The sequence below is a fragment of the Hyperoodon ampullatus genome (assembly GCF_949752795.1).
Source record: "Hyperoodon ampullatus genome assembly, chromosome: 5".
In the NCBI taxonomy this organism is placed as follows: domain Eukaryota; kingdom Metazoa; phylum Chordata; class Mammalia; order Artiodactyla; family Ziphiidae; genus Hyperoodon; species Hyperoodon ampullatus.
The window spans coordinates 77552213-77576688 of NC_136918.1; the positions used below are offsets into that span (position 1 = coordinate 77552213).

The 24476-nt window shown below is 37.3% G+C and overlaps 1 protein-coding gene across 1 annotated transcript in view; it reads right to left on the reverse strand.

Annotated features, from left to right (window-relative positions):
• Nucleotides 1–24476, reverse strand: part of ACAD11 (acyl-CoA dehydrogenase family member 11) — a gene marked incomplete at both ends in the record, with an annotated part of 103062 nt that overhangs the window by 62408 nt on the left and 16178 nt on the right. Inside the window, 4 exons of the mRNA XM_079705136.1 lie at nucleotides 177–318; nucleotides 15323–15487; nucleotides 17101–17262; nucleotides 18130–18255. Coding sequence (XP_079561262.1) covers nucleotides 177–318; nucleotides 15323–15487; nucleotides 17101–17262; nucleotides 18130–18255 — 595 coding nt within the window. The remainder of the gene's footprint in view (nucleotides 1–176; nucleotides 319–15322; nucleotides 15488–17100; nucleotides 17263–18129; nucleotides 18256–24476) is intronic.

A 24476-nucleotide genomic window follows, 5' to 3' on the forward strand; every position in this document is an offset into this window, starting at 1 on the left:
TTACTAGAAGTGGAATGATACATTCAAAAAAATTGATAGAATAAAATGATTTAAAAACATTTCAAGAAACAAAAGCTATTTATCTAAGATTGCAATATAATCCTTTTATTAATTATGAAGAAAAATAAATATAATTTTATATTAATAGCAATTTAGGCAACATTATGTTTTCATACCTATGTTTTCTTGCAAATGAGGACTTTGATTTAACAATGGAATGGTCCTTGGCCAAAAGTAGAACACAGAGAGATGAGCCAAGTCTGACAGAGGATGACCAATGGTTGAAAGCTCCCAATCTAGTATAGCTACAACTCGAGACTGTAATTAAAAATAAAAAGGTTTTAATATATTAAATCCAAAACAACTAAAATAAGGAGATGAATGAAATAGAATATATTGAAAATCATATTTTCCATCAAAAGCAAATGTAAGGCTGTAGTTTGCAGTCTTTACACACAGTGGCACATTTCATTTATCAAATAGAGCCAAGTCCCCTGTTTCCATTGCTGGCCAACAGCTCTGCATTTTACTTTACACAGCCTAACGTGTCTACTAATGAACGGAGGCAAAAGCAGTTGAAAAGTTTCAACTGAGAGTAACTATAGTAAAGAAGAAATTCTAACAATTACTTATAATTTAATAATCTATGCTCTGGTAATGAATCTTACAACATAACAAATATTACACTCTTATGACAATAGTAATTTTTTAAAGTAAGTTATTTCATGCAGTAGATATAAAACTATAATTGTTATAAAAGATGCTGTTTGTTTTATGAATACAAAATCCACCATTATATAGCAACATGATAAAAGAGTTGTGTAATTTGGAATCAATAACACGGAAAGCTTTCCTCATTCTATTTTGTAACAATATGTATCAAGGGACTATATAGCTTTATGTTAAGAACACAGGACATTCAACTGCAAATACAAGGGGAAAAGGCAATTTGTAAAACAATATGCATAGTATGATCCTATTTGTTTAAATAAAAAGGGTACAAATGAATACGCAAAGTTGAAAGAATATATACCAAACTGATAGCAATGGCTATGGTTACTTCAAGGGACTGAGGCAGGAGGGATGGGATATGGGAGGAGACACTCCATTGGAGGGTTCTGTACGGGAGGAGTGACATGATAGGATTTGTATTTTAAGGTCACTCTAGCTGCTATGTTTTGAATAGACTGTAGGGGAGGCAATGAGGAGGCTGCAGCAATAATCTAGACAAGGTTATCTAATCCAGATAAAACAGCAAAGCTCACTTAGACAATGCAAGTTACTGGGTTTCATGCCTTTATGTAACTTTGTGTGTGTGTGCTTGCACTCCCTTGCTTCTCTCACACACTTGAACACATTATTGTAGCTTTAAGGAAAAATGTGGTCTTTGGAATCACAGACCTGTATTCAAGTCCTAGCTCCACCATTTACTGGCTGTGTAATTCTGGACAAGCTAGTTAACCTTTCTGATTCTCAATTTTTGCAGCCATAACATACACCTTTTGCATAGATTTAGTGTGAAGATGAAATAAGAGCAGGTAACATGTCCATTTTGTTTACCAGTGTCTAGCTGCGAAGTACCTGACATACAGTAGGTGGCCAAAATGTATTTATTCAATGAATAAGTACAGAGCCTAGCACATAGCAGGCAATAAAAAAATTATCATTATGACCATGGGAAGATCACTACTTCCTCTATGAGTTGACTTCATAAGACTTTTTATGGTTGTGGTTATATTGAATTATAAGTTACTATATTAGCTAGATTTGTTAAATTTGCTTAAAAAAGGGATTGGACACATTTTTCTCTATACCATTCTGTTTGTTTCTGTGCTCTTGACGTCCAAAGAAAAGAAGATGATATACTTAATTATGCTATAAATGTTTACCTTTTTTTAATTGAAAATTGGGAATTTTCCCTGGAGTTAAGTTTCAAGAAATTTGAAACATTTTAAAAGTAATTACCCACAAAGCTATAAAACAATAGCCAGTGAGAAAAACTGATGGTTCATCAAGTTATCAATTAGTATAAATTAATTACCAATGGTTTATTAGAATCCTGTCTATTCCTGTTTGTATACAGAGCTATAGAAAGTGTAGCATAACTTCTAGTGGATGAGGTGAACATTTACTAATTCATTTTGCTGCTAAAGAACTTAAAATGATTTCTGAGAGTTTTTCTGAAACCTCAGCACAACCGAAGCTTTTCATTTTGTTGATTATCTTCTACACTGAGTTTTATTTTCTAGTATGCTTTTTGCCGTATTGAATTTTTTTAATTTTTTATTTATTTTTGGCTGTGTTGGGTCTTCACTCTGCACGCGGCCTTTCTCTAGTTGCGGTGAGCAGGGGCTACTCTTCATTGCAGTGCACGGGCTTCTCATCGCAGTGGCTTCTCTTGTTGTGGAGCACGGGCTCTAGGCACACAGGCTTCAGTAGTTGTGGCATGCGGGCTCAGTAGTTGTGGCACGCAGGCCCTAGAGCACACAGGCTTTAGTAGTTGTGGTGCACAGGCTCAGCAGTTGTGGCTCACGGGCTCTAGAGTGCAGGCTCAGGAGTTGTGGTGCACGGGCTTAGTTGCTCCGTGGCACGTGGGATCTTCCTGGACCAGGGATCGAACCCGTGTCCCCTGCATTGGCAGGCGGAATCTTAACCACTGCTCCACCAGGGAAGTCCCTTGAATTTTATTAATATCTATGTATATTACCTTTTCAAAACAAAAGAAACACATGCAATACAGTAGGACTGACAATAGAAGAAGGAGGTAGGAAAAAAGATAATAATTTTTAATAAAGTGATAAAGCTAAGAGTAGGTTATTACATAAAATTAAATGTCACAGGTCATATTGATATCTAGTTTTTAGTGTTGACAGCAGAATTTGCTCTGAGTTTTCTATGGACAAAATAAAGTATGAAGCATAATCAGTCACAATGTTTATAGTGCATGTAGATTAAAAACAAACCAGCTGCACTTGGGTTGCTTCCAAGTGCCCATCAACAGATGATTGGGTTAAGAGGACGTGGTATATACACAATGGAATATTACTCAGCCATAATAAAGAATGAAATATTGCCATTTGCAGCAACATGGATGGACCTAGAGAATATTATGCTTAGTGAAATAAGTCAGACAGAGAAAGACAAATACTATATGATATCATTTACATGTGGAATCTAAAATATAATACAAATGAATGCATAGGCAAAACAGAAACAGACTCACAGATATAGAAAACAAACTTGTGGTTACAAAGGTGAAAGGGGAGGGGAGAGGGACAAATTAGGGGTATGGGATTAACAGATACAAACTACTATATATAAAACAGATAAGCAACAAGGATATACTGTATTGCACAGGGAATTATACCCATTATCTTATAATAACCTATAATGGAGTATAATCTGCAAAAACCCTGAATGACAATGCTTTACACCTGAAACTGAAACTAACATTATATTACAAATCAACTGTACTTCAAAACAAAGCAAAAAAACTCAGCTGCTCAAGAGTGACAATTTTCATGGAGAGATCAGTCAAGACAGCAGAGTAGAAAGACCACGAGTTCACCTCCTCTCATGAGCACACCAAAATAACAACTATAAGCAGAACAACCATCAATGAAAAAGACCAGAACCTACCAGAAAAGATCTTCTACAATTAAAAACATAAAGAAGGAACCACAATGGGGTGGGTAGGACAGGTGGACCCACAATATAGTCAAGTCCCATAACCCCAGATGTATGACCCACAAACTGGAGAATAATTACACTGCAGAGGTTTTCCCACAGGAGTGAGAGGTCTGAGTCCCACATTGGGCTCCCCATTCTGGGGGTCCTGCAGCAGGAAGATGAGCCCCCAGTGCATTTGGTTTTGAAGGCTAGTGGTACTTAATTTTGGGAGTCCCAGAGGATTGGGGGAAACAGAGACTTCACTCTTAAAGGGTGCACAAAAAATCTCACACACTCCAGGACCCAAAATAAAAGCCATGATTTGATAGGAGCCTGGGACACACCTACCTATTGGTCTTAGAGAGTCTCCCAGAGAGGCAGGAGGCAACTGCAGCTCACTCTGGGGCCACAGACACTAGTGGAAGCCATTCTTGGGAGCTCCTTCTACCATGTGGACATTGGTCTTGGCAGACACCATTGTGGAATCCTCCCTCTGGCTTATTACCCCCAGGACCCAGCCCTGCCCTGGTCCAACAGCCTGTAGTCGCCAGTGCTGGGGTGCCTCAAGCCAAGTAACTAACTGGGCAAGGACACAGACCCACCCATCAGCAGACAGGCTGCCTTAAGACCCCCTAAGCCCACAGCTGCCTCTGGACATGGCCCTGCCTACCAGAGGGCCCAGGACCTAGCTCCAGCCACCAGTGGGCAGGGACCAGATGTAAGAAAACCACAATCTGGCAGCCTGCAGACAGCCCACCTACCAACAGGCCAGAGACCCTGCCCTGGGACAAGCCGGGCCCCAGCCCTGCTCACTAGCAGGCTAATTCAAGCTTCTTGACACCCCAGACCCTGTGTCAGAAACCCACCCCCCACCAGCAGCAATCTGATACCATCTCTGGAATCCCTGGACCCTGCAACCAACTCCAGGACCTTCTCTGCCTGCCAGTAGTCTGGAAATAACCCCAGGACCTGGCTTCACCCACGAGGAAGGTGGGCAACAACCCTGGAGTCTTCTGGACCCTGACTCTGCCAACCAGTGAGCCAGCACTAGCCTGGGGCCCCCTGGGCTAGTTCTTCAGTCAGTGACCTCGTGACCCAGCCCCACCAACCAGCAGCCAGCAGCCTCCACATAAGGCAGAGCCTAGCAACCAACTGGACTGGGGGTTAACCAAACCTACCAGACTGCCCACATACTCAGCTGGCCACAAGAGAAGGTCCCAGGTAGCCCTCATAGGGGGAACACCTAGAGCATATAGCTTGGGAGATGAGAAAGAAGTGCACTGCTGGGATGCATAGGGCATCTACTACAGGAGGTCACTTCTCCAAGTGTGACTAACTAACTTAGCAAATACATAAAAATACAAACAGCAACTTAGGCAAAATGAGGTGACAGAAGAACATGCTCCAGATGAAGAAATAAGATAAAACACCAGACAAAGAACTAAGTGAAGTGGAGACAGGAAATCTACTTAAGAAAGAGTTCAGGGTAGTGATGGTAAAGATGATGAAAAAACCCAGGAGAAGAATGGATGCACAGAGTGAGAAGTTAGAAGTTCTTAACAAAGAGTCAAAAAATATGCAGAACAACTGAACAGAGATGAAGAATACAATAAATGACATGAAAAAATATGCTAGAAGTAATCAATGGTAGACTAAATGATACAGAGGAATGGATCAGTGAGCTGGAAGACAGAGTAGTGGAAATCACTGATGTGGAACAGAAAAAAGAAAAAATAAGGAAAAGAAATGAGGACAGTTTAAGAGACCTCTGGGACAACATCAAGCACAATAACATTTGCATTATAGAGGTCCTACAAGGAGAAGAGAGAGAGAAAGGGGATGAGAACATATTTGAAGACATAACAGCTAAAAACTTCCCTAACCTGGGAATGGCAATAGACATCCAAGTCCCATAAGTGTAGAGTCCCATAAAGGATTAACCCAAAGAGGAACATGCCAAGACACATTTTAATTAAAATGGCAAAAAGCAAAGATAAAGAGAGACTATTAAAAGCAACAAGGGAAAAGCAAAAAATAACATATAAGGGAACTCCTATAAGGTTATCAGCTGACTTTTCAGCAGAAACTCTACAGGCCATAAGGGAGTGGTACAATACATTTAAAGTGGTGAAAGGAGGGCTTCCCTAGTGGTGCAGTGGTTAAGAATCCACCTGCCAATGCAGGGGACACAGGTTCGAGACCTGGTCTGGGAAGATCCAACATGCCATGAAGCATCTAAGCCTGTGCACCACAGCTACTGAGCCTGCACTCTAGAGCCTATGAGCCACAACTACTGAGCCCGCAGGCCACAACTACTGAAGTCCATCCACCTAGAGCCCGTGCTCTGCAACAAGAGAAGCCACCGAAATGAGAAGCCCACACACCACAACAAAGAGTAACTTTCACCCGCCACAACTAGAGAAAGCCAGTGTGCAGCAAAGAAGACCCAACACAGCCAAAAATAAATAAATTAAAAAAAAAAAGAATAAAGTGATGAAAGGGAAACCTTACAACCAGGAATACTCTACCCAGCAAGGCTCTTATTCAGATTTGATGAAGAGATCAAAAGTTTTACAGACAGACAAAAGCTAAAAGAGTTCAGCATCACCAAACTAGGTTTATAAGAAATGTTAAAGAAACTTCTCTAAGCAAAAAAGAAAAGGCCACAACTTGACACAAGAAAATTATGAAATGAAAAATTTCATTGGTAAAGGCAAACATAAGTAAAGGTAGGAAATTATCCATGCACAAAACTAGTAGGAAGATTAAAAGACAAAAGTAGTAAAATCATTAATATCCACAATAAGCAGGTAAGGAATACACAACCAATTAGATGTAAAATATGATATCAAAAAGAGTAATCATGAGAGGAAGAGAGTACAAATGCAGGGTTGTTAAAATGCATTTGAAATTAAGCAGTCAGCAACTTAAAACAATCATATATATATATATATATATATATATATATATATATAAAAATATATATATATGTATGTATGTATACCCACCTACCTCATCATAACCACAAACCAAAAATCTATAATAGATATACATACAAAAAAGAGAAAGGAATCCAAACATAACTCTAAAGATACTCATCACATCACATGACAAGAGAAAAAAAGAAGGGGATAAAAAAGACCCACAAAACAATTCCAAAACAATTAACAAAATGGCAATAAGAACTTACATATCAGTAATTACCTCAAATGTAAGTGAAATAAATGCTCCAATCAAAAGACACAGAGTGGCTGAATGGATACAAAAACAAGACCTGTATAGTTGCTGCCTACAAGAAACTCACTTGAGATCTAAAGACACAAAAAGACTAAAGTGAGGGGATGGAAAAAGGTATTCCATGCAAATGGAAATCAAAAGAAAGCTGGGGTAGCAAAAGTTATATCAGACAAAATAGACTTTAAAACAAAGACTGTTACAAGAGACAAAGACACTACACATAATGATCAAGGGATCAATCCAAGAAGAATATATAACAATTATAGATACATATGCACCCAACATAGGAGCACTTAAATACATAAAGTGACTATTAACAGGCATAAATGGAGATATCGACAGTAACATAATACTAGTGGGGGACTTTAACACCACACTTACATTAATGGACAGATCATCCAGACAGAAAATCAATAAGCCTTAAACGACACATTAGAACAGATGAACTTAGTTGATATATATAGAATATTCTATCTGAAAGCAGTGGAATACATATTCTTTTCAAGTGCACATGGACCATTCTCCAGGATAGAACACATGCTAGGCCACAAAACAATCCTCAGTAAATTTAAGAAAACTGAAATCATATGAAGCATCTTTTCCGACCACAACACTATGAGACTAGAAATTAACTACTAGAAAAAAACTGCAAAAAACACAAGAGGCTAAACAATATGCTACTAAACAACAAATGGAACACTGAGGAAGTCAAAAAGGAAATAACAACTTACCTAAAGACAAATGAAAATGAAAACATGATGATCCAAAATTTATGAGATGCAGCAAAAGCAGTTCTAAGAGGGAAGCTTATAGTGATACAAGCTTACCTCAGAAAAAAGAAAAATCTCAAATAAACAACTTAAACTTACACCTAAAGGACCTAGAAAAAGAAGAACAAACAAAACCCAAAGTCAGTAGGAGAAAATAAATCGTAAAGATCAGAGCAGAAATAAATGAAATAGAGACTAAAAAATCAATAGAAAAGATAAATGAAACTAAAAGCTGGTTCTCTAAGAAGATAAGCAACACTGATAAAACCTTTAGTCAGACTTATCAAGAAAAAAAGGGAGAGGGATCAAATCAATAAAATCAGAAATGAAAAAGGAGAAGTTACAACTGACATCACAGAAATATAAAGAATCATGAGAGACTACAATGAACAACAATATGTCAATAAAATCAACAACCTTGAAGAAACAGACAAATTTTTAGAAAGATACAATCTTCCCAGACTGAACCAGGAAGAAATAGAAAATATGAACAGATCAATTACCAGTAATGAAATTGAATCAGTAATTTAAAAACTCCCAAGAAACAGAAGTCCAGGACCAGATGGCTTCATGGGTGAATTCTACCAAACATTTACAGAAGAGTTAATCCCTATCCTTTTTAAACTATTCCAAAAAATTGCAGAGGAAGTAACACTTCTGAACCCATTCTATGAGGCAAGCATCACCCTGATATCAAAACCAGACAAAGATATGACAAAAAAAGAAAATTACAGGCCAATATCACTAATGAACATAGATGCAAAAATCCTCAACCAAATACTAGCAAACCAAATACAACAACACATTAAAAGGATCATACACCATGATCAAGTGGGATTTACCTCAGGGATGGAAGGACTTTTCAATATCTGCAAATTAATCAATGTGATATACCACATTAATAAACTGAAGAATAAAAATCATATGATCATCTCAATAGATGCAGGAAAAGCTTTTGACAAAATTCAACATCCATTTATGATATTTTTCTTAAGAAAGTGGGCATAGATTAGGGAACATATCTCAACATAATGAAGGTCATTCATGACAAACCCACAGTTAACATCATACTCAACAGTGAAAAGCTGAAAGGATTTCCTCTAAGATCAGGTACAAGACAGGGATGCCGACTCTTGCCATTTTTATTCAATATAGTATTGGAAGTCCTAATCACAGCAGTCAGACAAGAAAAAGAAATAAAAGGAATCCAAATTTGAAAGGAAAAAGTAAAACTGTCACTCTTTGTAGATCACATGGTATTATACATAGAAAATCCTAAAGACACCACCAGATAACTACTAGAGCTCATCAATGAATTTGGTAAAGTTGCAGGATACAAAATTAATGTACAGAAATCTGTTGCATTTCTATACACTAACAATGAACTATCAGAAAAAGAAGTTAAGGAAATAATCCCATTTACCGTTGCATCAAAAAGAACAAAATACCTAGGAATAAACCTACCTAAGGAGGTAAAAGGCCTGCAGTTGGAAAACTATAAGACTCTGACAAAAGAAAATGAAGATGACACAAACAGATGGAAAGATCTACCGTGTTCTTGGACTGGAAGAATTAATATTCTTAAAATGGCCATACTACCCAAGGCAATCTACAGGTTCAATGCAATCCCTATCAAAATACCAATGGCATTTTTCACAGAACTAGAACAAATAATTCTTAAATTTAGATGGAGGGAATTCCCTGGAGATCCAGGGGTTAGGACTCTGTGCTTTCACTGCCGAGGGCCCGAGTTCAATCCCTGGTAGGGGAACTAAGATCCCACGAGCTGTGCAGTGCAGCCAAAAAACAATTAAATTTTTATGGAAACACAAAAGATCCCAAATAGCCAAAACAATCTTGAGAAAGAACAGAAGTGGAAGAATCATGCTCCCTGACTTCAGACTATACTACAAAGCTACAGTCATTAACACAGTATGGTATTGGCACAAAAACAGACAAAAAGATGAATGGAATATAACAGAGAATATAGAAATAAATCCACGCACTTATGGTCAATTAATCTATGACAAAGGAGGCAAGAATATATAATGGAGAAGACAGTCTGTTCAAAAACTGATGCTGAGAAAACTGGACAGCTACATGTAAAAGCATGAAATAAGAACATTTTCTCACACTACATACAAAAATAAATTCAAAATGGATTAAAGACCTAAATGTAAGACTAGAAACAAAACTCCTAGAGGAAAACAGACCACACTCTGATATAAATTGTAGCCATATGTTTTTAGATTTATCTCCTAAAGCAAAGGAACTAAAAGCAAAAATAAACAAACGGGGCCTAATTAAACTTAAAAGCTTTTGCACAGCAAAGGAAACCATCAACAAAATAAGAAGACCACCTACTGAATGGGAGAAAATATTTGCAAATGATATGACCAATAAGGGGTTAATATCCCAAATATATAAACATTCATACAACTCAATATTTTTTTAAAAAACTGATTAAAAAATGTGCATAAGACCTGAATAGACTTTTTTCCGAAGAGGAAATGCAGATGGCCAACAGGCACATGAAAAGATGTTCAACATCGCTAATCATTAGGGAAATGAAATCAAAACCACAATGAGATATCACCTCACACCTGTCACAATGGCCATCATCAAAAAGAACACAAACAGCAAATGCTAGTCAGGATGTGGAGAAAAGGGAACCCTCATACAATGTTGGTGGGAATGTGAATTCATGCAGCCACTATGCAAAACAGTATGGAGGTTTTGCAAAAAACTAAAAATAGAACTATAATATGACTCAGCAATTCCACTCCTGGGTATATATCTGAAGAAAACAAAAACACTAATTTGAAAAGTTACATGTATCCAGTGTTCATACCAGCATTATTTACAGTAGTCAAGATATGGAAGCAACCTAAGTGTCCATCAACAGATGAATGGATATAGAAGACATGATATATATACACACACACACACACACACACACAATGGAATGCTACTCAGGCATAAAAAAGAAGGAAATTTTGCCATTTGCAACAACATGCATGGACTTGGATGGTATTATGTTAAGTGAAATAAGTTGGACAGAGAAAGACAAATGCTACATGATATCACTTATATGTGGAATGTAAAAAATAAACTAGTGAATATAACAAAAAAGAAACAGACTTATAGATTTAGAGAACAAACTAATGGTTACCAATGGGGAGAGGGAAGGAGGGAGGGGTAATTTAGAGGTAGGGGATTAAGAGGTACAAACTATTATGTATAAAATAAGCTATAAGGACACAGAGAATATAGTCAATATTTTATAATAACTATAAATGGAGTATAACCTTTAAAAATTGTGAATCACTATACTGTACACCTGTAACTTACATAATACTATATATCGACTATACTTTAATTTTTAAAAAGTAACAATTTTTCTTGGCAATGGCTTAAGAAAAATGTGCCCCATCAGTCTGCATGAAGGAAACATTGTGTAGTGGACTGAAATGTCTTCAACAACATCAAGAGAATTTCCAGGGGTATGTAATCCCTAGAAAGCAGCTTGTGCTGAAAAGTGATTAAAAGGACAAAAACGAATCAAGTCTAAATGTGAGAGTGGGAGTCTAGATGTAAAAGGCAACTTGATAGTTCAAGAAGAATAGAGAAGATTTGAAAAAGCCATTTAAAAAAATGTCACAGATTTTACAAAGAGATGAAGTTACAACCTAGATGAAATTATGCAGCATAGATATGTCCCAGACCCCATTAACGTGACTTTACGACTTCATTCTGTAGCAAAAATACAATGAACCAAGATCAGGGTTGGAGATTATATATAAAGTCAAGAGGTGAGAAGATTCTGCAATAATAATATAAGGTCAGGAAACTTTATAACTCTTACATTACTTGCGCACACATTCACAGTCAAAAAATTATTAATTCATTGATAATAAAGAAGGTAGTTCTTGAAATGAATGATCATGCCCACCTGGGCCAGGCAAGGTGAGAAGTCAAATGAAGTCAAAAGTTGACCAGTTCCAACAGAGATGAGAAGCAGTACAGTGTGGAAGGAATCATATGGAATTGGAAGTCAGTAGGTCTGAGTTCAAAACCTGGCTTTATGACCAAAGAGCATATTAAGGGTATTTAAAAACATCTGAAAAGTAAAAAGATTGGAAAAAAACCCCAATCCCCATGGCTTTTCTAGCAATAAAATTAAGTTTTATAATTAAGCTTTTCTCTAAATACACTGACATCTTAGAAATAGTGGGGGAATTGAAAAGAAAAATCCATTAAAAAGACAAGTTTTGTTTTGCATAACAAATTTTTTTTTCCATAAGACAACATATAAAAGGCTGCAAGGCAGATGACTTCAGAAGAAACAGTGCCCTTATATTTATCGTAAATACATCTGACTACTAATTAATGAATGCAGATAAAATATCTATGGGTTTATTAAATATATTTATTTTTCAAGTTGAAATGGTAATATGTACATTAAATTCCAAAATCTTAAACATTTCTCTGCCAGATGGGTAAGATTTATATTTGGAAAATTAACGATATTTTCCAGGAAAACTGGATTTCTTTTAAACATTGCAGTAAGCATTTTTTCCTACTGAAACACTTGCTCAAACATGCTTCCAATACGTTACATATCAGTAACTAGAAAATAACTAGGGATTGTGAAATTGAGTGATATATTTTAGTTTGGTTATTCCCTTTAGTAATTCTTTACTGGTTTACCACACACATTCTTAGATGGTTTATCATTTAAAATTGTTTTTGTTTTCTTTCTTAATTGTTGTGTTTTCTGACAACAAAAATAAAATATGCTGTTGTTTGGGGGAAAAAAAACAATAAAACCTCAAACCTTAAACATTACAGAAATGTACAACTTATAAATCTCCTATAATTTCATTCCCTATAAGTACTGTTTAGGTTTTAGTACATATCTACTAAAAGTAAAGATTTACTTTTACCCTAATTTTTTCTAAAGAATAGAGCTTGATAGGCAATCTTGGAAAAGTAGAATATAAAAACAGAGGGGAAAAGAAGAGAACTGAAATAAGTTGAGCACCAGCTGTGCCAGGTACCAGCTAGTTGCTCCATATCAATTACCTCATTTTAGCTCCTTGGGAACCCTGAATTTTTTTTTTCCCAATCCAAAAGGCACACAAGTCACACAATGTCAATTTCCTAGCTTTGATAACATACTCTAGTTGTGTGAGATCTCTTTGGGGAATCTGGATGATGGATACACAGGCCCCTCTACAATTTTTACAACTTCTTGTGAGTCTTTAATGATTTCAAAATAAAACGTTACAATAAAAACTGAGGCAAAGTAAGGGGTTAAGGTCATACTGGTAGAGAATAAAAATTAAGCATAAATAAATGAGATGGAAATAGTACCTTAGTGATTAAAGTCAATTATTTTAAAATAGATTCATTCAGAAACGTGTAACCACCTGCAGAAATGAATAAGATGCATTTACTGCTTTATAGGAGCTCTTAGTCTAGAAGGTCCCCACTTATTGAGCATCTACCATATAGACTCTAGAAACAAAGTTAAGAAAAAAATTAATTAAAGGTATAATTCTTACCCTCAAAGGAAAAATAAAAAGCTTTCAATCATATCCCTAGGAATATATACAGTGGAGCACATACATATACACATCCAGGGACTGATTTTCCAATTTTTGAAGTGCCTTCATGAAAAAACAAACATAGTCTAATTTCCTAATTATTTATGAAATTTAAAAAATGAGATGGAACTATTGACTAGAATTAAATTCTAAAGTTGCATAGCTTTTAATGCCAGTCCACAGTGGGAATGTTTTGCTTCTTTGACTATTCTCTTAATTTTACCGTATGATATACTTTAGCATTTGGGTATATATTGTTCTCTGCTGTTACCCAAGTATCTTTTCTCTCCATCTGTATTTTGAGCTCGTCAAGAGCTGTTTTTCCTTCTAAACCCATGTTTCAGAGCACATAGTTTGTAATAAATAAATGCCAGTTGACTTGTACTTTGTCAACTCTATGTTACTTCCATAAAAAATTAGCTACACATATTTATATGAGACAGAAATTGATTAACTTTGATTTAACTAATAATTAAGGGATTACTGGGTATAAAGTAGAAGACATTTTACTAGCTACTATATAACCCTAAAACATAAAAGATAATGATATATGTAACAAATTAGCATTGCCTCCACAGAACTTAAGTTAGATGATTCCTGTTTGGCAACTTTAATCCTATAAGAAACGGTTTTCTAACATGAGATTAAATATAAAAAGGGAATAATTATTTGGAACTTACCTGCTGTTACTTTCAGCATATTTAATATTTAATTTCAGCATATTTAAACATCTTGGTAGACAACACATAACTAAGGAGATTTAGGTCTGAATTTTTCCTTCCTTGCTTACGTAATGAATGTAAAAGTACTGTAGTTATATTGATAGAACACATAAAGAACGCTGACTTATTCAAAGATAGGCTCCAAAAATATTAATGAACCAAATGAAATAGATAAAATATAGACCAGATCCTGCTGTTTTAAGGTATATGATTTTCTAATTTTTCCAGGTTATAAATTAGCAATCTTTAATTTTCCTATTCTATATTTAACAGTTATAATTCAGAATTCATCCATGCCATTAACAAAAAGTTACATACGCACACATACGTATAATTACATATACATAATTTAAATACCCAAACTGACTTTTCTATGAAAAATTTTCTGTCTTGATGGTGAATGTGCTCGTATGTCTTTATATTATATTTGAACTTTCAATTGATATAGCAGTACTTCGAATTATGACAGCAATGCAATTTACAATGTTATTTTCCTCCTGTCCTCTTCCTGTATGAAAAGAACATGAAACCCAGAAGCTTAGCACATGAATTTAGAATAGCTCTTCCTGCCCTAAAACATCTTAGCATTCTGAGAAAACTAATGAACCCAGAAAATTTTCTCCTAAGAAGGAAGATTCAGGGAACTGTAAATCATTCACATCAATATCAGAATGCTAAGGGCCAAATAAATGTCTTGTTCAAAGGCATACAGGTAAAGAGAGGAGAACTGAAGTACTTTCTTCATTCCCACCACACTCCTCCAATCCTAGGCCTCACTATGCTCAGTGGAGGAGGGTTATAGCTCTGATTTGTTTGTACTCTTTATAAAGATTACACTGTGTACATTTACACAGGGCAAGGTTACATTAACCTCATACAAATTCTTTTGAAGCCTCAAAAGAGTCTTTTGGAATTCTGTCCTCTCTGAGCTTATAATAATCAAATTAAAAATTCTTTATCAGACATGGAAAAAAATGAAAATGAACCAGAAGAAAGAGCAAGAACGTGGATAAGCTAAATATATTTAGTAGCTGAAAAATTTCTTTGAAGAAAACAGCAACATGCATGTAAATTCCCAAATACTTTTAAAGTAGTAAATTAGATGATTAGACCCAGCCTTTTAAGGTGGGCAGATATCTATGCCAGAATATCTGCAGGACTTATTTCTAAAAGTTGTGAGTGATAAAGTTAGTTTTGAATATAGGGGAAGAATGGGGATGGGGTGGGCTCCTTCAGTGCTCTGGGGGAACATCTACTTAGTACGTGTATCCCAAATCAGACATACTCAATTTTTAATAAACAGGGCTTCCAATACCTCTTTAGGGTGGAAAACTATGTTATCTAGTTTGAAATCTCCATGAATCAAATTTTCTTCATTGTCATTATCTGGCAAGTTTTTCATTAGCCAGTCAGATAGTTGGTTCATGGCAGGGATGTCCTGATGAGCTGCAGCTTGATATTGCTTTGTCCAGGTTGATACCTAAAGATATATAAATTTTAAAAAAATGACAGAGCTGAAAGTGGAATATAAGATTCAGCAATTCTAAAATTAAAACAAAATTCAATTATATCAAATTTTGTTTTAGTGTTAAATGCTCAGGACAAATGCCGTGATACTCATATTAGCCTAAAACACTCATATCAGCCTGAAAGCTTCAACATTTAAGTTTCTCTTCCATCTAGTTCCATTTTACTTACCTAGACTTTTATCAGGAAAAAAAATACTGGCCTAGGAATCAAGAGACGTGGGTTCTAGTCTTTATTCAGCAACTATTTTGTGGAAGAAGAAAAAAAAAAAGAACACACACAAACACACATACGTACATACCAAAAAAAATAGACATAGAAAATTTCTGGAAGGGTCACAAGAAACAAGTAATCCCTGAAAACTGTAATACGGGGACTAGAAGAAGAAGGGAGATTTTTATTTTTCATTTTAATCCCCTTTCTTATTACCCATAGAATTTTCTAAAGAATCTTCAAAAATATATTACAGATATGAAAAATGCAAAGATTTTTTTATTGTTCTTAGAATTGAATGCAAATAAGACAACCTATTCTCAAAGTTCTCCATCAACTGAAATAATATTATTTATCTACTTATATCTCTCTCTCCACTTTCTAAGGTATCTCTGTTCAATTTAGTACAGTAAAGATCTTCATCTTTGGAGTCACAGAGGGTTGGGTTTAAATTATGTCTAAGCCACTTATTTGTATATTACTTAATAACTGCAAGCCTCAGTTTCCTCATCTGCAAAATGGGGGTAGTAATAGCTATGTATTAGGGTTCTTACAAAGATTAAAAAACACTAGGTCTAACAACTCACCTAGCATGGGAGCTGGCACATAACGAGTATTCCCTAAACCTTAGTTCCCGTTTCTCTCCTTTCTGCCCCCTCAAAAAGACATATGTACAAAGGGAAACAGCCCCATACATATCTGGTCTTGCTGTTCCTTTGATTTGAAATGCTCACCATCTCTTCCCTATTGCTCTAGATTTTATCCTTCCTTAAATACACAGTACAAGACATATCTTTCCCGGGAAGCTTTCCCCAACCTAAGCAAGGGCATACTGATATCTCCTCTGAATGGAACAGTTTTCATGATGAGTACCAAACAATTTACTACAAGATTACATACTCTTTTACACCATTTTCAAGTCTCATGTAAATGAGATTCAGGTATAGATGTCTCAAAAATGACCATAAGTTCCTTTAGGGGAAGAACTTAATTCTATTTTCCTGATATTTAACACAGTATTCAGCACATATTAAACATACATTCATGCTTAATAAATATCTGTTAAACTAATTTAAAAAGGGAAAATTGTATAGAAAATATATTGGTAAATTAAATGAAGTGATAGAAACAGCTTTAAATCTGCATTTATGTACATGCTGTTATAGAAGCTTTTGCTGAACAAAATCTGATATAAAAATATAAAATTATTTTATGTTTAAAACAAGTCAATCTGACAGCTGATATAAAAAGTTATAGCCAAGTTTTAGAAAAGTATAAAATAATAGGTTTTTATTTTAACTAATATTATTTCCAACAACTTGAGAAAAGGAGCTGTTTGTGTGGATGCATTACCTGTCTTTTGCAGTACCCAGCACCTCTACCATATCCTTCCAGCTGCAGTGACTGTATATTCAAGGAATGTAACTGAGCCAAGGTTTCTATCATGGCCACATATATGGCTGAGCGTTCTGCTGGGCTAACTCCAGGAATTGTGAAATCACGAAAGATTCGGCCCTATGGAAGCAATTACAACAGATAATATAAAACAAGATAAATCTTTTCATACCAATTATTTGCTGTTTCATCATCCCCTGTTGCCTACAAAAAAGATCAGGATACAGTTTTACAACGAAAACCAATTCTTTGTAGACTGCGCTAGAAAAACTGTCATTTGTGAAACATGTTTAACATAAGAGTGTACATGCCAAAGGGAAAATACAAGGATACACCAAGATGAACTTAAAGGACAAAAACTAATCTCAAGTAACATCTTACCAAAAAAAAAAACAACCTTAAAACAATTTGGATTTATTTTTAATGGATTGATGTCCTATTTGGAGTAGTTTTTTCCCCTACTATTTGGACGGTTTAGTTATTGCCACTACATATAGCTCTTTACTGACACCTAGAGGAAGACTAAGCCTAATTACTAAATTTGTTCCTAGTTTACTTCAATCCGCTCAAACAGTGTGTGCTCAAAATAAAATGAAAGTTTAATACAACACAGGGAATAGAGCCAGTATTTTATAATAACTGTAAGTGCAGTATAACCTTTAAAAATTGTGAATCACTATGTAATACACCTGTAACTTATATAATATTGTGCATCAACTGTATCTCAATAAAAAAATTAAAAAAACAAAAACAAAAACAAACAAAACTTCCATAGAGAACCAATCTTGCTGACACCTTGGTTTCAAACTTCTAGCCTCCAGAACAGAGAGAATAAATTTCTGTTGTTTTAAGAAAAAGAAAAAAGTTGAAGCCCTTGTAAAGCAAACTAATTACCTGCAATGTAGACTAATATACTATCATTTATTAACATCTAATTTCACAATTAAAAATAAAAGCAACAAAAAGTACAATTAAGTGTTAATTTACCTGTACATGTTCCATCACATAAAATTCTGTTCCAATGACACAAGCATCACTGCAGTACAATAAAGGTTTGGGAACGGGGAATCCAATTGAAAACAAAGTTTTCTGGACTTTAAATTCTCTATCAATCTAAATAGGATGATAGATAATTAAAAATCAGAAATACAGAAATTTAATAATTACTTGTGAGCTAACATTAAGGATAGAAATTAATTTTAAACCAGTATCAACAAATAAGCCAGAGGATAATAATTTCCTTAGTATTTTCCTTAAAAGTCTTAGTGTGAAAGATTGGTTCAAGATGGTGGAGTAGAAGGACGTGCTCTCACTCCCTCTTACAAGAACACCAGAATCACAACTAACTGCTGAACAATCATTGACAGGAAGACACTGGAACTCACCAAAAAAGATACCCCACATCCAAAGACAAAGGAGAAGCCACAGTGAGACGGCAGAAGGGGCGTACTCACGATAAATTCAAATCCCATAACTGCTGGGTGGGTGACTCACAAACTGGAGAACACTTATACCACAGAAGTCTACCCACTGGAGTGAAGGTTCTGAGCCCCACATCAGGCTTCCCAATCTGGGGGTCTGGCAACGGGAGGAGGAATTCCTAGAGAATCAGACTTTGAAGGCTAGTGGGATCTGATTGCAGGACTTCGACAGGACTGGGGGAAACAGAGACTCCACTCTTGGAGGGCACACACAATGTAGAGTCCTCATTGGGACCCAGGGGAAGGAGCTGTGACCACATAGGAGACTGAATCAGACCAGCCTGCTAGTGCTGGAGAGTCTCCTGCAGAGGTGGGGGGTGCCTGTGTGTCACTGGAAACAGAAGTTCTGGGAGGTACCTTTTGGCGTGAGCACTCCCAGAGTCTGCAATTAGCCCCACCAAAGAGCCTGGGTAGGTTCCAGTGTTGGGTCACCTCAGGCCAAACAACCAATAGGGAGGGAACCCAGTCCCATCCATCATCAGACAAGTGGATTAAAGTTTTACTGAGCTTTGCCCACCAGAGCAACACCCAGCTCTACCCACCACCAGTCCCTCCAATCAGGAAACTTGCACAAGCCTCTTAGATAGCCTCATCCACCAGACGGCAGACAGCAGAAGCAAGAGGAATTACAATCCTGCAGCCTGTAGAACAAAAACCACATTCACAGAAAGATAGACAAGATGAAAAGGCAGAGGGCTATGTACCAGATGAAGGAACAAGATAAAACCCCAGAAAAACAACTAAATGAAGTGGAGATAGGCAACCTTCCAGAAAAAGAATTCAGAATAACGATAGTGAAGATGATCCAGGACCTTGGAAAAAGAATGGAGGCAAAGATTGAGAAATTGCAAGAAATATTTAACAAAGATCTAGAAGAATAAAAGAACAAACAAAGAGAGATGAACAACACAATAACTGAAATGAAAAATACACTAGAAGGAATCAATAGCAGAATAACTCAGACAGAAGAACGGATAAGTGACCTGGAAGACAGAATGGAGGAATTCACTGCTGTGGAACAGAATAAAGAAAAAAGAATGAAAAGAAATGAAGACAGCCTAAGAGACATCTGAGACAACATTAAACGCAACAACATTCGCATTATAGGGGTCCCAGAAGGAGAAGAGAGAGAGAAAGCACTAGAGAAAATATTTGAAGAGATTATAGTCAAAAACCTCCCTAACATGGGAAGGAAATAGCCATCCAAGTCCAGGAAGTGCAGAGAGTCACATAGAGGATAAACCCAAGGAGAAACACGCAAAGACACATAGTAATCAAATTGGCAAAAATTAAAGACAAAGAAAAATTATTGAAAGCAGCAAGGGAGAAGTGACAAATAACACATAAGGGAACTCCCATAAGGTTAACAGCTGATTTCTCAGCAGAAACTCTACAAGCCAGAAGGGAGTGGCATGATATACTTAAAGTGATGAAAGGGGAGAATGTACAACCAAGATTACTCTACCTGGCAAGGATCTCATCCAGATTCTATAGAGAAATCAAAAGCTTTACAGACAAGCAAAAGCTAAGAGAATTCTGCACCACCAAACCAGCTCTAAAACAAATGCTAAGGGAACTTCTCTAAGTGGGACACACAAGAGAAGAAAAGGACCTACAAAAACAAACCCAAAACAGCTAAGAAAATGGTAATATGAACATACATATCGATAATTACCTTAAACATGAATGGATTAAATGCTCCAACCAAAATACACAGGCTTGATGAATGGATACAAAAATAAGACCCACATATATGCTGTGAACAAGAGACCCACTTCAGACCTAGGGACACATACAGACTGAAAGTGAGGGGATGGGAAAAGATATTCCATGCAAATGGAAATCAAAAGAAAGCTGGAGTAACAATACTCATATCAGATAAAATAGACTTTAAAATAAAGAATGTTACAAGAGACAAGGAAGGACACTACATAATGATCAAGGGATCAATCCAAGAAGAAGATATAACAATTACAAATATATATGCACCCAACATAGGAGCACCTCAATACATAAGGCAACTGCTAACATCTCTAAAAGAGGAAATTGACAGTAACAAAATAATAGTGGGGAACTTTAGCACCTCACACCAATGGACAGATCATCCAAACAGAAAATTAATAAGGAAACACAAGCTTTAAATGACACAATAGATCAGATAGATTTAATTGATATTTATAGGACATTCCATCCAAAAATGCAGATTACAATTTCTTCTCAAGTGCACATGGAACATTCGCCAGGATAGATCACATCCTGGGTCACAAATCCAGCCTCAGTAAATTTAAAAAAATTGAAATCATATCAAGCATCTTTTCTGACCACAACGCTATGAGATTAGAAATCAATTACAGGGAGAAAAATGTAAAAAGCACAAACACATGGAGGCTAAACAATACGTTACTAAATAACCAAGAGACCACTGAGGAAATCAAAGAGGAAATCAAAAAATACCTAGAGACAAATGACAATGAAAACATGACGATCCAAACCTATGGGATGCAGCAAAAGCAGTTCTAAGAGGGAAGTTTATAGCAGTAGAAGCCTACCTCAAGAAACAAGAAAAATCTCAAATAAACAATCTAACCTTACACCTAAAGGAACTAGAGAAAGAAGAACAAACAAAACCCGAAGTTAGCTGAAGGAAAGAAATCATAAAGATCAGAGCAGAAATAAATGAAATAGAAACAAAAAAAACAATAGCAAAGATCAATAAAACTAAAAGCTCATTCTTTGAGAAGATAAACAAAATTGATAAACCATTAGCCAGACTCATCAAGAAAAAGAGGGAGAGGGCTCAAATCAATAAAATTAGAAATGAAAAAGGAGAATTTACAACAGACACCACAGAAATACTAAGAGACTACTACATCCTAAGAGACTACTACAAGCAACTCTATGCCAATAAAATGGACCACCTGGAAGAAATGGACAAATTCTTAGAAAGGTATAACCATCCAAGACTGAACCAGGAAGGAATAGAAAATAAGAACAGACCAGTCACAAGTAATGACATTGAAACTGTGATTAAAAATCTTCCAACAGACTTCCGGGGAAGATAGCAGAAGAGTAAGACGCGGAGATCACCTTCCTCCCCACAGATACACCAGCAATACATCTACACGTGGAACAACTCCTACAGAACATCTACTGAACGCTGGCAGAAGACCTCAGACTTCCCAAAAGGCAAGAAACTCCCCACGTACCTGGGTAGGGCAAGAGAAAAAAGAATAAACAGAGACAAAAGGATAGGGACGGGACCTGCACAAGTGGGAGGGAGCTGTGAAGGAGGAAAGGTTTCCACACACTGGGAAGCCCCTTCGCGGGCGGAGACTGTGGGTGGCGGAGGCGGAAAGCTTCGGAGCCGCGGAGGAGAGCGCAGCGACAGGGGTGCGGAGGGCAGAGCGGAGAGATTCCCGCACAGAGGATCGGTGACGACCGGCACTCACCAGCCCGAGAGGCTTGTCTGCTCACCCTCTGGGGCAGGCGGGGGCTGGGAGCTGAGGCTCGGGCTTCGGTCGGAGCGCAGGGAGAGGACTGGGGTTGGTGGCGTGAACACAGCCTGCAGGGGGTTAGTGCACCACGGCTAGCCGGGAGGGAGTACGGGGAAAAGTCTGGAGCTGCCGAAGAGGCAAGAGACTTTTTCTTCCCTCTTTGTTTCCTGCTGCTTGAGGAGAGGGGATTAAGAGCGCTGCTTAAAGGAACTCCAGAGAGAGGCGCGAGCCGCGGCTAAAAGCGCGGACCCCAGAGACGGGCATGAGACGCTAAGGCTGCTGCTGCCGCCACCAGGAAGCCTGTGTGCGAGCACAGGTCACTATCCACACCCTCCTTCCGGGGAGCCTGTGCAGCCCACCACTGCCAGGTTCCCGGGATCCAGGGACAACTTCTCCGGGAGAATGCACGGCACGCCTCAGGCTGGTGCAACGTCACGCCAGCCTCTGCTGCCGCAGGCTCGCCCCGCACTCCATACCCCTCCGTCCCCCCGGCCTGAGTGGGCCAGAGTCCCCGAAGCAGCTGTTCCTTTAACCCTGTCCTGTCTGAGCAAAGAGCTCCAGCGACCTACACGCAGAAGTGGAGCCAAATCCAAAGCTGAGCCCCGGGAGCTGTGAGAACAAAGAAGTGAAAGGGAAATCGCTTCCAGCAGCCTCAGAAGCAGCAGATTAAAGCTCCACAATCAACTTCATGTACCCTGCATCTGTGGAATACCTGAATAGACAAGGAATCATCCCAAATTGAGCAGGTGGACTTGGAGAGCAAGATTTATGATTTTTTCCCCTTTTCCTCTTTTTGGGGGTGTGTATGTGTATGCTTCTATGTGAGATTTTGTCTGTATAGGTTTGCTTCCACCATCTGTCCTAAGGTTCTATCCATTTTTTTATTTAATTTTTTTCTTAATAATTATTTTTCATTTTAATAACTTTATTTTATCTTACTTTATTTTATTTTACTTTATCTTTCTTTCTTTCCTTCCTCCCTCCCTCCCTCCCTTCCTTCCTTCTTTCCTTCCTTCCTTCCCTCCTTTAGGCAACGAATCATCCCAAATTGAGGAGGTGGAATTTGAGAGCAAGATTTATGATTTTTTCCCCTTTTCCTCTTTTTCTGAGTGTGTATGTGTATACTCCTGTGTGAGATTTTGTCTGTATAGCTTTACTTCCACCATTTGTCCTAGGGTTCTATCCATCCAATTTTTCTTTTCTTAATATTTATTATTATTTTATAACGTTATTTTCTTTTCTTTATTTTATTTTACTTTATCTTCTTTCCTTCTTTCTTTTTTCCTTCCTTCCCTCCTTTCCTTCCTCCCTCCCTCCCTCTCTCTCTCTTTCTTTCTTTCTTTCTTTTGACTTTTACTAATTCTTTCTTTCTACTTTTTCTCCCTTTTATTCTGAGCCGTGTGGATGAAAGGCTCTTGGTGCTGCAGCCAGGAGTCAGTGCTGGGCCCCTGAGGTGGGAGAGAAAATTTGAGGACACTGGTCCACAAGAGACCTCCCAGCTCCACATAATATAAAACGGCGAAAATCTCCCAGAGATCTCCATCTCAACACCAGCACCCAGCTTCACTCAACGACCAGCAAGCTACAGTGCTGGACACCCTAGGCCAAACAACTAGCAAGACAGGAACACAACCCCTTCCATTAGCCGAGAGGCTGCCTAAAATCATAATAAGTCCACAGACACCCCAAAACACACCACCAGATGTGGATCTGCCCACCAGAAAGACAAGATCCAGCCTCATCCACCAGAACACAGGCACTAGTCCCCTCCACCAGGAAGCCTACACAGCCCACTGAACCAACCTTAGCCACTGGGGACAGACACCAAAAACAACGGGAACTACGAACCTGCAGCCTGCAAAAGGGAGAAAGAAAACACAGTAATACAAGCAAAATGAGAAGAAAGAAAAACACACAGCAGATAAGGAGCAAGAAAAAAACCCATCAGACCTAACAAATGAAGAGGAAATAGGCAGTCTACCTGAAAAAGAATTCAGAATAATGATAGTAAAGATGATCCAAAATCTTGGAAACAGAATAGACAAAATGCAAGAAACATTTAACAAGGACCTAGAAGAACTAAAGATGAAACAAGGAATGATGAACAACACAATAAATGAAATTAAAAATACTCTAGATGGGATCAATAGCAGAATAACTGAGGCAGAAGAACGGATAAGTGACCTGGAAGATAAACTAGTGGAAATAACTACTGCAGAGAAGAATAAAGAAGAAAGAATGAAAAGAACAGAGGACAGTCTCAGAGACCTCTGGGACAACATCAAATGCACCAACATTCAAATTATAGGGGTCCCAGAAGAAGAAGAGAAAAAGAAAGGGACTGAGAACATATTTGAAA